Consider the following 14,711-nt stretch of genomic DNA (forward strand, 5'->3'; position numbering starts at 1 on the left):
GCACACTTGGTTTTGTCTTTATGGTAGGAGCATGGGGAAAGTGCGCTAAGCAGCCGCTCGGGACAATTAGTGTCTACAGCGGAGAAGACTGTAAGGACAAGTACCTGGGACCGTAAAACCTCATTAGGTACTGTTGTCTTGACTGTGTTCAGGGTCTAGGTAATAAAACCTGACAAAAGTGAGCACCACCCTGCCACATCACATACATCCTGAAGCGAAGCCCCTGACCCTAAAACCTAGAGGCATCTATACCTCACATAAAGTGGGCCCTCACAGCAACAGGTGAGGGTATGCCACAAAGTTTATAAGCAAGCGAGATAGTATCCTCTATCTATCTGTTCAAACTATGCTTGGTCACCGGGAAACCTTTCTTGGGCAAACCAAAGCAAACAAATAACTGCTCGCACTTCCTCTGCTGAGCAGTCCTGTGAAGATATGTATCCAGTGTTTGCACTGAAAAAGTGAACCACCAGTGAATCTATGGTAAGCAGAAACTGCTGCCACATAAACCTTAAGAGTGGAAGAAGTTAAGCCAGCAGAGAAGTTCACCTGCAGAAACCTCAGCACCACATCAACAGGGAAGTTGACTGGGTCTGTCAGGTGAGCTGAACACCAAGAGGTGAAGATTCTTCACTTAAGGGCATACAGCTTCCTAGTGGAGGACCTTGCAGGGACAGAAACGCATGACCTTGGGATAGAAACCAAGGCTTTTACCACATCATCAGAACACACCGACACCAATGAGCGACTTTGATCATGTGAAATGGGTTGCCCCTCAGGGAAAACCCCTTGGTCCTTGCACCACTGTAAAGGTCTCATATGCAGCAGCAGACCAGTGCAGCTGACATCCGACCTAGCAGTCTCTTGAACTGCTTTACAGTGTGTGACTGGCCCAGCTTTATCATTATTATGGCTGCTAGGATTGCATCAATATGTGCAAGCCAAAGATTCGATTAAGAATCGTTGTGGAATCCCACACTACCCATAGAATAGTGGTTCTCTGTGTCACCGCCTCCACCAACTCCTTGTACACGGGGGAAACCGGGGCTCGTCCTTTAAGTCCTTGATATCCCCTGCATCAATACTTATGTCAGCTACCTCCTCAGAGCTGTATAAGTAAGGCATTGGACTGCCTCAGAGGATGGGAGGAACCACTCCCACCATGCCAGAGGGAGGAAAAGAAGGTGCTGAGGAGGAGAAAGAAACCGTCCCTGTCTCCTCAGTGAGTGCCATCTGTGACCCTCACAAGTGCAGTCGCTGCTCTGCCTCGGCAGAAGTGGGACCGGAGTCGTGAGGAGCGCACACAAGCAGGAGCACCCTCCTCAAAGAGCGGCAGGCGGGAACGCAGCGTGCGATAAGGAAGCAGTTTGCAGTGCTCACAGTAAGGTCCCTCGAGAGCCGACTGTGCATGCTGCACTCCCAGACAAACTACACATAACTCATGCCTGTCCCTGGTGATTCATGGAGACTTCAGTTTGTTCCTGAAAGCTTATAGTGAGCCATTGAAATACCTCTAGTTAGAGCTGCGATTTTTCATAATTAATAGGCAAGAAATCCATAATTTAAACTATTTATATATCACCCCAATATGTTTATGTAGTATTTTTATGTATTCACATCAGCAATGTTTTTTTTTTACAAATAAAATCCATTAATATAGGAAGATTAGTGCATATTTGATTTATAAATATACAAAGAACATGATTTTTAAAAAAGAAAGGCACTTCTTCATTTAATGTATTGTAAATTAATACCCCTGGCTCAGTGTCATTTTCTTTTTGTTGATAATATGAACATCTGTTGGGAGAGGCCATCTTCATCACTTTCAATTATTATTAATCCCTGAATGTATTAATCTATGCATTTTATTATAATAAATTAAATTATTGAATTTAATTAAATTAACCAGCAGAATCACAAAGCCAGAAACACTCCACCCATATGTTTTATGCATAAATATGCACTATGTATCACCATCATATTTAATAGCCTCTTTAATTACATAATAATGGATGAATCTGCATTAAGAACATTTATTTTACCATTAAAAGGCTATGTGATGGCTAAGGCCACACCATTAAGTTTATTTTTGTTTTTCTTTGATAATTGTTTTATTTTGTAGAGTGGTTTGTGTTGGCATGAATTTGTTTTATTTAAAATGATGCTGTGTATTTATTAGGTTTATTGTGACCCTTAATACTTATAAATTGTTTAATTCTCTTGCTAGAGTGCACGCTAGTAAATTAAGAAAATAATAAGTGAGATTTGGGTCTTATTTTCATGTTTATTTCATATATTTATTTTTATTTATTTTTTGGGTTGTGCCACGGTTCATGACTGCAGCGTGAGTCGGAGGTCGGTAATTTAAAAGGTTTTTTTTTAATGTTTGAGTTGTAGTTTTTCAATAATTTGTATTTCTTTTTATAAATAATTATATTTCTTTATTTTTATTTTCATTTGATGAATTTGCTGTTGATATTTTCTTAGTTTTTGGAATTTTGTGTTCAACCTAATTCCAGAATGGTTTGGTCCGCCAATTAGTAAATGCATAAGCTGCCGATCATTAGGAAATTGTTTGGTGAGATCCTGGGGAAGCAATGCAACCAGGGTCTAAGTGTGGCTAGATTTCCCTGTTTCCCGAATTTATGGGAATCTTTTTGATAAAAGAAAGATAAATAAATTGAAGTACAAACGACATTGATTATAAGCAGTGGCTCCTTTGGTGTTTGGGCGAGAATCCTCACAGGCTATTTGTGGTTTGTTATGTGCTAACATTATTTTCAGCCTGTCCTAGCCTGATTTTACTAACATCCCCTAAATGCAGCATTTGAATTAAGTCAAAGATTATGGGGGTCCCCTAGCAAAGCCCCATCACCGTCATTTAGATGTGATCGTGAATCTACATTTTAACCAAAGAAACACCAAATTACTCTTAACTCAAACCCTAACCATTTTTCCCTCTCAAATTAGTGTAAAACAGTGGTGAGGCCAGAAATGTTCAACTGAGTGGACCTTAGTGAAATAGGGTGGATCTCAATGCATACTCTTAAATTTTACAATATTGTAGTGATTAAATGGATTACATTATGTTTTTGAGTCATTTATAGATTAATTTTCGGATTAGCAAAACTTGGGGTGCAAAAATAAAATAAGAACAGATCAAGAAATTATAAAATAGAAAATAACAAAGTTACAAATACAGTAAGATCTAACGGTAATATTTAGTTACAGAAAGTCTTCTTTATTGTATAAATTAAATATATTTAATATTTTTAAAGCCACAGAAGTGCCTTTTCTTTTGTCTTCTGCTGTTTTATTAATATGATGACACAAATTTTGAGGGTACTGTCACTTTAAGACAGAATAAGCACAGATCTAACTGACACACACAACTGATTTCTTTCTGAACTGTTTGCACTCACTTTAAAACATACCTGTTTTATAAGAACACGTACCAAGATGAGATAATTTTTCCAGATAATTTTATGTTTTCGTGCTTTTTGAAACGCGGGTCTTGTGCGTGCGTTTATGAGTGTGCTTCCATTTGAGTATGTGTGTGCATCAGTTCGCACAGAAAACAGCTCACTTTAACATCTTCTTGCGCTCAATTATGGCTTGAATGTTAACATTTGCAAAGTTTAGAAATGTAATTTTAATTTATTAAACTTTCTATAAAAATATTTCTGAATTATGCGCATTTGAGCGATTAGAATTAAAAAGATTATGATTTATGCACGTGATTTCTTCTGCTTTCCCAATAAAATATTTTGTGTCTCTTCTGACTGGGTGGACCAGCCGTCAATCTGAGTAGGTAGCCTCGCCACAGGTGTGAAATAATAGTTTGAGAAGAATTTTGTAAAAGCCCCTAACCCTACAAATTACTAAGGATTCTTACCATCAACGAGGTGAAAATAATCCACACGTAGAGACATTGACTCGTCTGTCAATTTACCCAGAAAACATGTGCTAATATACAATCTTATTTTTAAAACATCTTAAAGAAACAGTATGTAGGATTGTGGCAAAAACTGGTACTGCAATCACAAAACTTGTGGCTAAAACTGGTACTGCAATCACACAACTGGTGGCTAATACACAACATGACAATATAAACATCAGTTGAGGGCTGCAACTCCACTTTTTAAATGACAATATCCTGGCCGGACCACTGTTGTCAATGATATAAGTATTTGAAATTAAAATTATTTCTTAATGTCTAGTGACATATCAGGGCCATTTTATGATTCATTGATATAATTTGTTACATACTGTTCCTTTAAGTCTTACAACTTTTAACTACATGTTAGTGCCTGTTAACGCGTGATTTTAACATGTTTTTGCTTTAAAGGCCTTCCATATTCAACAAGTTCATCACATTCAGTTGAGTTGACGCTCTGGTCTGGTCAAGCCACGCCACCTGAATATGACGCGATGGATGATACTCGTGACGTCACGGGAACATGGCGCACTCCGTAGAGCTGATCAAGTATCATAGGACTGTTAACATAACTCGTCTTTACCGCATAATCTAATGCATTTCTCAGCTGTAACTCGAAATTCAACATTTTAAATCAGCGCGACACACTACTAAAAACATGTTTATTAAAGAGGAGTCGGAAGACACGAGTTATCCAGAACCATGCGGAATCAAAACAGAAAACACAGATGCAAAAGAAGGTTGGTGTCCATTCCTATCCGTGGTGTTTAAATCAAAGTTTACATTTGCAGTTTAAGGGGACACACTCTTATTCTTGGGAAACGTATAGGAAAATACCTTCATGCGCGTGTACAGTTAAAGCATCTCAGACAAAACAGGAGACTAGAAAATACAGATCGAATGGCATTTCGTTTTCGTGTGGGAAACATAAAGTGTCAAACAAGAACTAAATCATACACGAATTAAATGAGCTGATGATGGCACAAAAACTTAATCTTAAGACATCATGCAAAAGGAACCATGTATGTTATTATAAAACCTAAATGTAAAGATGAGTTATCAAATTGCCCCTCCCCTTACCTGTGTGATTAATTTGTGTGGACTAATATTATTGCCATACTGGAATCGCGGAAAGAAAGAAATTTAAATATGCTTATACATAAAATTATACTACAAACCAAACTGCATATTTTAATTTGAATAAACATTACTACTTCTAAAACAAAACTATTAAAGTTTTGAAATGTCAGCTGCTGGAGACTTGACTTTAGCTGTTGTATTGAAATAAAAAGTGAGGTGAATCTATATCTTAGTTGTTATTTTGAGGATGTTTTTGTTAGTCATATTTTGTTAGTTATATTTCATATTATCACATGTTGTGTAATAATGATGCTTTACATTTTCTGATTTATATTCTAAAGATGCATTACTTAAAGTTACTGGTGTAGAGATTAGTAGTATTCCTGCATGTTAAATAATGAAAACAAATAATGCTTGAATTTGTGAATGACCAAATTCACATAATGTAAACATTTTGTCCTAAATAATAAGTATGCCCAACTACCAAAGGATTACAGGGAGAAAGTGTGTCATCTGGGCGGCAACAACAATATCGAGAAGTGCTTAAAGTTTGGTTGTCTTATCCTCCAGTTAATTTATGAATGATACAAATACTGTAAACATCTAAAATTAAGGGGGATTTTTTTGTAAATAACTCACATTAGGGGGTTTAGTAATTTTGTGGTGGACTTGGTAGATCATTTGTATGATAAATAGGGGTGTCCATGGTTAACCGATTAACCGTTAAAAATGGTTTAACCGAGTGAAACATTTTGCTCGGTTAAGTGGCATCAATGGCGTACATTGAATTTAGTTGTAATACATTTTTGCACCACCAGAGACCGCCAAAGCGCTCCCAGACATTTGTAATGTCCACAAGAAGTAGTAATGACCAGTTTTCTAATATGAAGCGGGCAAAGAAAAGCACAGCCTGGGAGCACTTTAAAATCGAGAATGACAGGGCAAAATGCAAGTATTGAAATCCAGTGCTTATATACTTCATGTACAACCTAGGGTTGCTGCGGTGACAGAATTTTCCCACTGGTTAATGGATGCAGACGTGCGCATTTTACTTTCACTTTTGAATTATGCAATTGTTTAAATGCAGCGCTTGCGTAAGCTGCATTAAATCGCGTATGAATTTGCGTGCTTATGAATAAACAGCTGGTTTAATTAAGTGCTTGAGTCAATGTGCGCAGGTAATTCTCGCAGAACTCGTCCAAGCAGTGCAACCGGCTACTCCTCCATAAAGCGCTGCTTGAATGATGGGTTTATTTTTCTTGATGAAAAACACAACAACAAAACGATCTCGCGTATATTAAACATCATATATTATAACAAAAACGAGTAAGCATACGGCTTCTGTCATCATCTGGTCAGTCAGCTCGCCTCGCAAACTCTGACAGAAATAAATGAAATCTGACACCTGCTGCTCTGTGACGTGACTCGCGTTCACCTCCGCTGTGAATTCATGCAGCAGACACATTCAGTTATAAGTGTTTGCTCTCTCTCTAACGAAGCTAAATGATTTACTTACAAGAAAATAATAAAATGACGGTGAAAGACAGTGTCGGGGTGGGCAAGTGATCTAACCGGCGAGAGGCTGAAGCACCGGTAATCCCCGTTTCACCGACTATCGCGACAAACCCAGCCAACACCCGGGCATCATAGAGAGGCGGCCGCGGAGCCTACGAGTACCTTCGCCCAGCCTACCATCCCCGCGAACGCAAAGTCAGTGACATACTTAAGCTCTCTGTCCTTACCACTGCGTTTCATTTCTATAAATTAATTTCGTTTTAAATGTGGTCCAACCAGTTATTAAAGGTGTTAAAAAATGAACTACCCCTTTCTCGTGTGTCTGTATCTCTGGGTTGCCTTGCGCATAATATGGTTAACCGAGTATTAACCGCTAAGAGTGTCGGTTAACGGTTAATTAAAAACTTGAAAACGTGCAGCCCTAATAATAAAGCTAGACATGTGTGAAGAATAAGTATAAATATTATTATATGCCCACGTTTACTGCTGATGCTCAATCTCGTCTTTCTTATAATTTTATTGTAGCTCCTTACATCCTTCAATATTGATTAAGTAAAGAAAGTCAAAGATTGAAAATGAAATCAATGTGAAATCAAACTTTGACTTTAGCCTGAACTTTACAGTCAGAATAATAGGCCAGAACACCGCACACCAATCAGTCAATGATGCAAATAAATAGCAGGTTTATTTCAAACTGCAAATCGATTAATCGCAACTAATCGTTTGCAGAATAAAAGTTTTATGTGTGTGTACTGTGTATAATAATTATGTATATATAAATACACACAAATGCAAGTATATATTTAAGAAATATTTGTATATACATATTTTTATATTATATATAATTATAAATACTTATTATATAAATATACTTTTTTCTTATAAATATTGCGTTATTTCGTCACAGTTTTGCGTGTGTAGGTCATGTGTCACAATTGTGATCACTCTACAGGTTATTTAGTGCTCTAACACATCCTGAAGTTTGCCTTCTCAGAGTTTTTCAAAATAAAAGTAAATCGGGTTTAAATGTCAGGAAGTTCTGTCGAGACGAAAGTAATACTTGTTACTTTTGTCGTGCTCCTAATACTGTTACATTATGTTAAAAATGTTTTATTATTCTAATTTGATTTTAATTTAATTTTATAGTGTTCATAACGTTGAAAAGTGTGTACTGTTGGGTGCTTTGAAACATTTGATGAAACTGAAATTTAACATGAAGATGTAATTTCATTATGTTTGCAAAGATAAACGACAAAATATGTTTGCAGTTACATATAAACAAGGTAATAGTCATGTATATTTACTAAAATATATATATATTTTATATATATATATATATATATATATATATATATATATATATATATATATATATATATATATATATATTTCCATTTTTACCCATTTAGTGTTTTTAAGTGCCAGTGCCAACAATTAAGCACTTGTAATTTATTAATATGCACAACAGGTTTCATGCTGTAATCTAGCCCTGACATTAAAGTAAATATCTGGTTTATGTACATTTCTACACCTGCAGTATTTACCATTAGGCCACTAACATATAATATATCATTTCTGGGGTGAGCCTATTTGCTATGGTAACAACCTGTGTTTGTGTGTGCACGCGTGCTGTGCGTGAGGAAGAGTGACACCCCACTCAGACGTTCAGTTGCTTCATTGCATTTTGGTACGGCAGAAATACATACATTCATTTTCAATAGAACGCTGCATTTGGTTTGCATCACTTGCATTGCGGTGCATTTTAGGTTAAGAATCCGTTCGAAAAATCACAACATCACGTCCCGCTGTATACAGTGAATGAATGCAGCTGAAATTATTGTTGCGTGGCTATATAAAAGTTTAAGCATATCTGATGCATTGCGCGATCGGTCTGACTCGCGTGAGAGAGAATAACTTCCTTATGCTAAACTCCAAAAAGACAGAGATTATTATTATTGAACAAAATATGTCAGATTACAAGTTGCCCATATATGATTGCACTGTGGTGCCGTTTTTTGATACACACACCTGTAAAGTGCATGCGTGTGTGTGAAGCTGTTCTTTTTTAAGCTATACTCTCCTGCAATTGAACGTGAATACGTTTACTACTTAAAAACATCAAAGCTAAACATCATATCTAGTCAAACCGCATAACGACATCGCTACAAATACAGTATGGGATTAAAATCAGCGGACGCTACGTTACCTTGTTTCATCGACGCTTGGTGAAACAGCAGTGGATGTTTTCGGTTCAGATGCTGAATGTAATGATAATGTAATGATCCCAAACTTTAGACATTTATGGACATATTCGCTCTCCGCCATCGCGCCAACTAAATTCAAAATGTACCACGCGCTATGATGTGCTTCCTGAACATTGAACAACTGTCCGTGTGAATCAGATCTCGGCACGTGTAGTGCGCGTCATAGGAATTTAACGAGGCTTCGAGGCAGAATTTTTGCCTCGAGGAATTTTTTTAATCGATTAATCGTTTCAGCCCTACATTCAATCAAAGTTACACCTGCTATTGATAAACCACACTTGTGAGTTATTGACCACAGCAAAAATATATCTCTGGCTAAAACATTAGGTTTTAAAATTAAGTTTGCCCCTGCTCTCCCCTGCTACAGATTTTAAGTTTTGGGGGCTTCCATTTTTTCCCCACCAATCCAGTGGCTTGTCTTTGATAAGTTAATAAATGAGTAAATAAGTAAGAAGTAACATAACAAATAAGCAGTAGCAATGACTGTAAGTAAACTATTATGTATTGGAAATCTCAAAGACAGTATGATCTGACTGTAGAGAACATTGCCCAACACATCTTATGTAGTACAGAAAATATTGTATGAAATAATACTGTGTGTCACTTACATTTCCTATCATTATATTTTATGTCACTTTGTGATATTTTTGGATAAATTCTTACAATTACATGTTTTTTTTATTTTAGAAGTGAAGGAGGAAAGTCAAGAACTGAAGGAAGAGGAGACGCCTCAGTATCAGAAACCTCATACTTTCACACATGAAGAAGCATCTTTTAGCCGCACACAGACTGACAGTAATTCATCACACAATATTATAGGAGCTAATAATTATTTAACGTGCCCGCAGTGTGGAAAGTTTTACAAATATAAAGCACTTCTTGAAATCCACATGAGACTTCACACTGGAGAAAAGCCTTTCACATGCCAAAACTGCGGGAAGAGTTTCACGCGTAAAGAAACCTTAAAAGCGCACATGAGAGTTCATACTGGAGAAAAGCCGTTCACGTGCCATCAGTGTGGGAAGAGTTTTACACGTAAAGATTCCTTAAACACGCACACAAGAGTTCACAACGGAGAAAAGCCGTTCGCATGCCATCACTGTGGAAAGAGTTTCCCGTGTAAAAAAAGACTCAATTTCCACATGAACGGTCACGTGAAAACTGAAGAGAAGGCTTTTACGTGCCAAGAGTGTGGGAAGAGCTTCACGCGTAAAACAAACTTGAACACGCACATGAGAGTTCACACTGGAGAGACGCCGTTCACCTGTCATCAATGCGGAAAGGGTTTCACGCATAAAGAAACTTTTAATACACACATGGCAAATCACACCGGAGAAAAGCCGTTCACGTGTCATCAATGTGGAAGAAGTTACGCAATTAAAAAAAGCCTCAATTTGCACATGAGAGTTCATTCGACGGTGAAACGTTTCATCTGCTCTCTGTGTGGAAAAGATTTCAAAATCAAAGAAACCTTAAATCGTCACATACGGATTCACACAGGAGAAAAGCCTTTCATGTGCACCCATTGTGGAAAGAGTTTCACACGTAAAGATACTTTTAATAAACATGTGAGTTTTCACACTGGAAAGGAGACTTTCACGTGCCATCACTGTAGGAGAAGTTACTCATGTAAACAAAGCCTACATTTGCACATGAGAAGTCATGCAACAGTGCATCCTTTCACCTGCCCTCAATGTGGAAAAGGTTTCAAGACACAAGAAACCTTAAATCAACACATAAAAATTCACACCAGAAAGAAGCCGTTCACATGCCGGCAGTGCCTGCACATAAGTTACCCGTGTAAACTGTACCTTACTAGGCACATGAGATTTCATACACCACCGTTCACCTGCTCTCGGTGCGGGAGAAGTTTCACAGTGAAAAGATGTTTGATTTGTCACATGCGAGTTCACCGTGAAGAGAAGCCTTTCACATGCCTACAGTGTGGAAAGAATTTTACCAACAAAGATATTTTTAATATGCACATAAGAATACACAATAAAGACAAGCCGTTCACATGGCATCAAGGTAGAAAGCGTTTCATGCGCAAGACAATCTTTAAAACACTTACACATACAGTTGAAAGAAAAAGTATGTGAACCCTTTGGGCTAACTTGGATTTCTTCATAAATTGGTCATAAAATGTGTTCTGATCTTCATCTGGGTCACAACAGTGGAGAGGCGCAGTCTGCTTGGACTGGTGCCGCACGGGCATTGTGCGTTTTTATGTTTTTATTGAACACAACATTCATGAGTAAACATTCATAGTGCAGGGTGGAAAAAGTATGTGAAACCCTAGGCTAATGACTTCTCCAAGAGCTTATTGGAGCCAGGAGTCAGCCAACCTGGGGTCCAATCAATGTGATGAGATTGGATGTGTTGATTAAAGCTGCCCTGTCCAATAAAAAACACACACCAGTTTTGAGTTTGTTGTTCTGAAGAAGCATTGTCTGATGTGAACCATGCCTCGCACAAAAGAGCTCTCAGAAGACCTACGATCAAGAATTGTTGACTTACATAAAGCTGGAAAGGGCTACAAAAGTATATCTAAAAGCCTTGATGTCCATGTGTCCACAGTAAGACAGATTGTCTACAAATGGAGAAAGTTCAGCACTGTTGCTACACTCCCTAGGCGTGGTCGTCCTGTAAAGATGACTGCAAGAGCACAGCGCAGAATGCTCAATGAGGTGAAGAAGAATCCTAGAGTGTCAGCTAAAGACTTACAGAAATCTCTGGCACATGCTAACATTTTTGTTGACAAATCTACAATAAGGAAAACATTAAACAAGAATGGACTTCATGGCTGGACACCACGGAGGAAGCCACTGCTGTCAAAAAAAAAAAAACATTGCAGCATGTTTGAAGTTTGCAAAAGAGCACCTGGATGTTCCACAGCACTACTGGCAAAACATTCTGTGGACAGATGAAACCAAAATTGAGTTGTTTGGAAAGAAAACACAACTCAATGTGTGGAAAACAAAAGGCACAGCACACCAACATCAAAACCTCATCCGAACTGTGAAATATGGTGGAGGGGGCATCATGGTTTGGGGCTGCTTTGCTGCCTCAGGCCCTAGACGGATTACTGTCATCGATAAAAAAATGAATTCCAAAGTTGGTCAAGACATTTTGCAGGAAAACTTAAGACCATCTGTCCGTCAACTGAAGCTTAACAGAGGATGGACGATGCAACAGGACAACGACCCAAAGCATAGAAGTAAATCAACAACAGAATGGCTTCAACAGAAGAAAATACGCCTTCTGGAGTGGCCCAGTCAGAGTCCTGACCTCAACCCAATTGAGATGCTGTGGCATGACCTCAAGAGAGCGATTCACACCAGACAACCCAAGAATATTGCTGAACTGAAACACTTTTGTAAAGAGGAATGGTCCAAATTTTCTCCTGACCGTTGTGCAGGTCTGATCTGCAACTATAGGAAACGTTTGGTTGAGGTTATTGCTGCCAAAGGAGGATCAACCAGTTATTAAACCCAAAGGTTCACATGCTTTTCCACCCTGCACTATGAATGTTTGCATGTTGTTTTCAATAAAAACATGAAAACGTATAATGTTTGTGCGGTATTAGTTTAAGCAGACTGTGTTTCTCTATTGTTGTGACTTTTATGAAGATCAGAACACATTTTGTGACCAATTTGTGAAGAGGTCCGGGTAAGCCCAAAGGGTTCACATACTTTTTCTTTCAACTGTATCTATTAACAGTAAAGTGTTTTGATGACATTACTGGTTGTGAATTTTTACATCATGTTTTTTGTTGTTTGCACCATAATATTTAATTCTGTGTAACTGAAACCTGTTATACACAAACGTGGACAATTACACTGATTCATGTAAAAAAAACTGTTTATTATATTTGAAGAGTTTGGTTCCAAAACTCGATAAACGCCATTTTTGAAAAAAAATGAGTTTCTGCCAAAATCAGTGTTATATCAGGTCAGTATTTAAAAGTAAATTCTTTTTTTTACGCAAAACGCAATATCCGCCATGTTATTCGGTTATCTTTTCTCCCTTTTTTCCCAAAATGCGATAAACGCCACTCCTCCTTATTTACAGAATGCAATAAATCCGCTCCACAAATTACAGCGCACCATTCCACGCAATGTAAACAAACAATGGCGACGCGTTGAGTACACACAGAATCTTAGTTTTCTTCATCTACTTTGTACTTCGTAATCAACAAACAAACAAAAACAAAATAATACTTTAATTGCATTGATAAACGTGTGATGGTTTTCTGTGACAGGAAAGAAAAGTAAGCCATCAACATCTAATAATTTACGCGAGAGGCACTCGGGAGACGGCTGCTTGTTCTCCCGACAGCATCAAGCTTCTGTCATGCTAACACATTGACCCCAGGGGATAGGAAAAACTTTCCATTATTTTACTCAAAGTCAACGAAAATCGAGCAGGACCAAAAAATTTTACAGCTAATCGCTGTGAAAAATGTTCAGCGACGATGTCAAGTATAACCTCAGCAATGACAGTGTTATTAATATGACAAAGTAAGTGTTTTGATTAATGCCATTAATGTTTATTTTTTTTAATCAGTGTGTACAACTGTTCAACTAAATGAATATAAAATGGCAAACATGAATGCACATTATTGACTCAATAGATTAATAGCATTTTAAAAAAAAACTTGTCATGGATTTATTGCATTTTGTGGAAAAACAATTTGTTTTTATAAAAAATCTTTGAAAATCAAGTTATGGATTTGTATTTTTTTTATGTTTTTATAACCTAAAGATGCTATTTGAAAGTTTGTAACAGAAAATAGTGGTTTTCATCTTGTCACTTTCTTGGTATAGAAAACACGTTTTTACCCAAATTTGTCAAAATGGATTTATTGCGTTTTGGAACCAAACTCTTCATTTATTGGTTCTTCCTAACCCTAAATAGCTGGAAGAAATCTGAGAAAAAGACAAACCAAAGCTCGGGTCTTGGTTAAATTACTTGATTACATTACGATCACAGTGCAAATAGACGGTTTCACCTGTTGAATTTAAGCCCTACATTTCTTTCATTTACTGAATGTTAAAACATTGACAGGTATTTTTATGTTAACTGATCAGTTTGATTGTTTTTATGTGGTTTGTAGAAAACTTTCAGGATTCTAATTACTTATTTGCTTGGAAAAAGAGATTCCATTGCAAAGCATGGGAACACTGAATGTGCAAATTTACCCATAAATACAAATGTGACCCTGGACCACAAAACCAGTCATAAAGATAGTTGTTTTTTATTAAGATTTACACGTCATCTGAAAGGTGAAAGTAGGCTTTCCATTGATGTATGGTGTGTTAGGATAGGACAAAATTTGTCCAAGAGACAACTATTTGAAAATCTGGAATTTGAGGGTGCAAAAAATCTAAATATTGAGAAAATCGCCTTTGAAGTTGTCCAAATAAAGTCCTTAGCGACACATATTATTAATGATAAATACATTTTTGATAGGGTAGGAAATTTACATTTTCATTGAACATGATCTTTATTTAATATCCTAATGATTTTTGGCATAAAAAATAGATAATCTTGACCCGTTTTGACCATTATTTTTTACTATTGCTGAAAATATGCCATGCTACTGATCACTGGTTTTGTGGTACAGGGTTAAAAACTTGAAAACTAAGTATGTGAAAATGAATGTTGGGTGAGTGAATAAACCGTAAAATAAATGTACTAATAAAAAATTACAGCATCTTGTCATGATTTTATACATGTGTCTATTTGGCAGACGCTATATGGAGATTTGTGGGGTAGTAGTAAAAATTTCAGAATTTATTCTTCAAGTTCTTATAGTTAAAATTACATTGTTGATATCAAGAATGTGCATTATTAATGTATAATTCTTAAATGACCATTTGAAAGTGTCCTTTAAAAATAAATATTTTATTAAT

The 14,711-nt window shown here is 36.9% G+C and overlaps 1 protein-coding gene across 3 annotated transcripts; it reads left to right on the forward strand.

The window, feature by feature from the left end:
* Positions 1-4,407: 4,407 nt before the first annotated feature.
* On the forward strand, positions 4,408-14,033 carry LOC129419594 (uncharacterized). Of its 3 annotated transcripts, none has more exons than XM_055174754.2 (2): positions 4,408-4,677; positions 9,487-14,033. In XM_055174754.2, exons 1-2 carry the CDS (start codon positions 4,596-4,598, stop codon positions 10,893-10,895), a joined length of 1,491 nt encoding a protein of 496 aa, XP_055030729.2. In that variant the 5' UTR covers positions 4,408-4,595; the 3' UTR covers positions 10,896-14,033. The 3 variants fall into 3 exon arrangements, with proteins under 3 accessions (XP_055030729.2, XP_055030730.2, XP_055030728.2); XM_055174755.2 differs by having other exon boundaries at positions 9,492-14,033; XM_055174753.2 differs by having other exon boundaries at positions 4,409-4,677; positions 9,484-14,033.
* The last annotated feature ends 678 nt before the right edge of the window (positions 14,034-14,711 follow it).

This window comes from Misgurnus anguillicaudatus, chromosome 15 (genome assembly GCF_027580225.2).
Source record: "Misgurnus anguillicaudatus chromosome 15, ASM2758022v2, whole genome shotgun sequence".
NCBI classification, from domain to species: domain Eukaryota; kingdom Metazoa; phylum Chordata; class Actinopteri; order Cypriniformes; family Cobitidae; genus Misgurnus; species Misgurnus anguillicaudatus.

Bases quoted from the DNA above. Each gene is read 5' to 3' on its own strand.
- LOC129419594 (XM_055174753.2), top strand. From the start codon at position 4,596: ATGTTTATTAAAGAGGAGTCGGAAGACACGAGTTATCCAGAACCATGC. The intron at 4,678-9,483 runs GTTGGTGTCCAT...TTTTTATTTTAG, and splicing joins AAACACAGATGCAAAAGAAG to AAGTGAAGGAGGAAAGTCAA.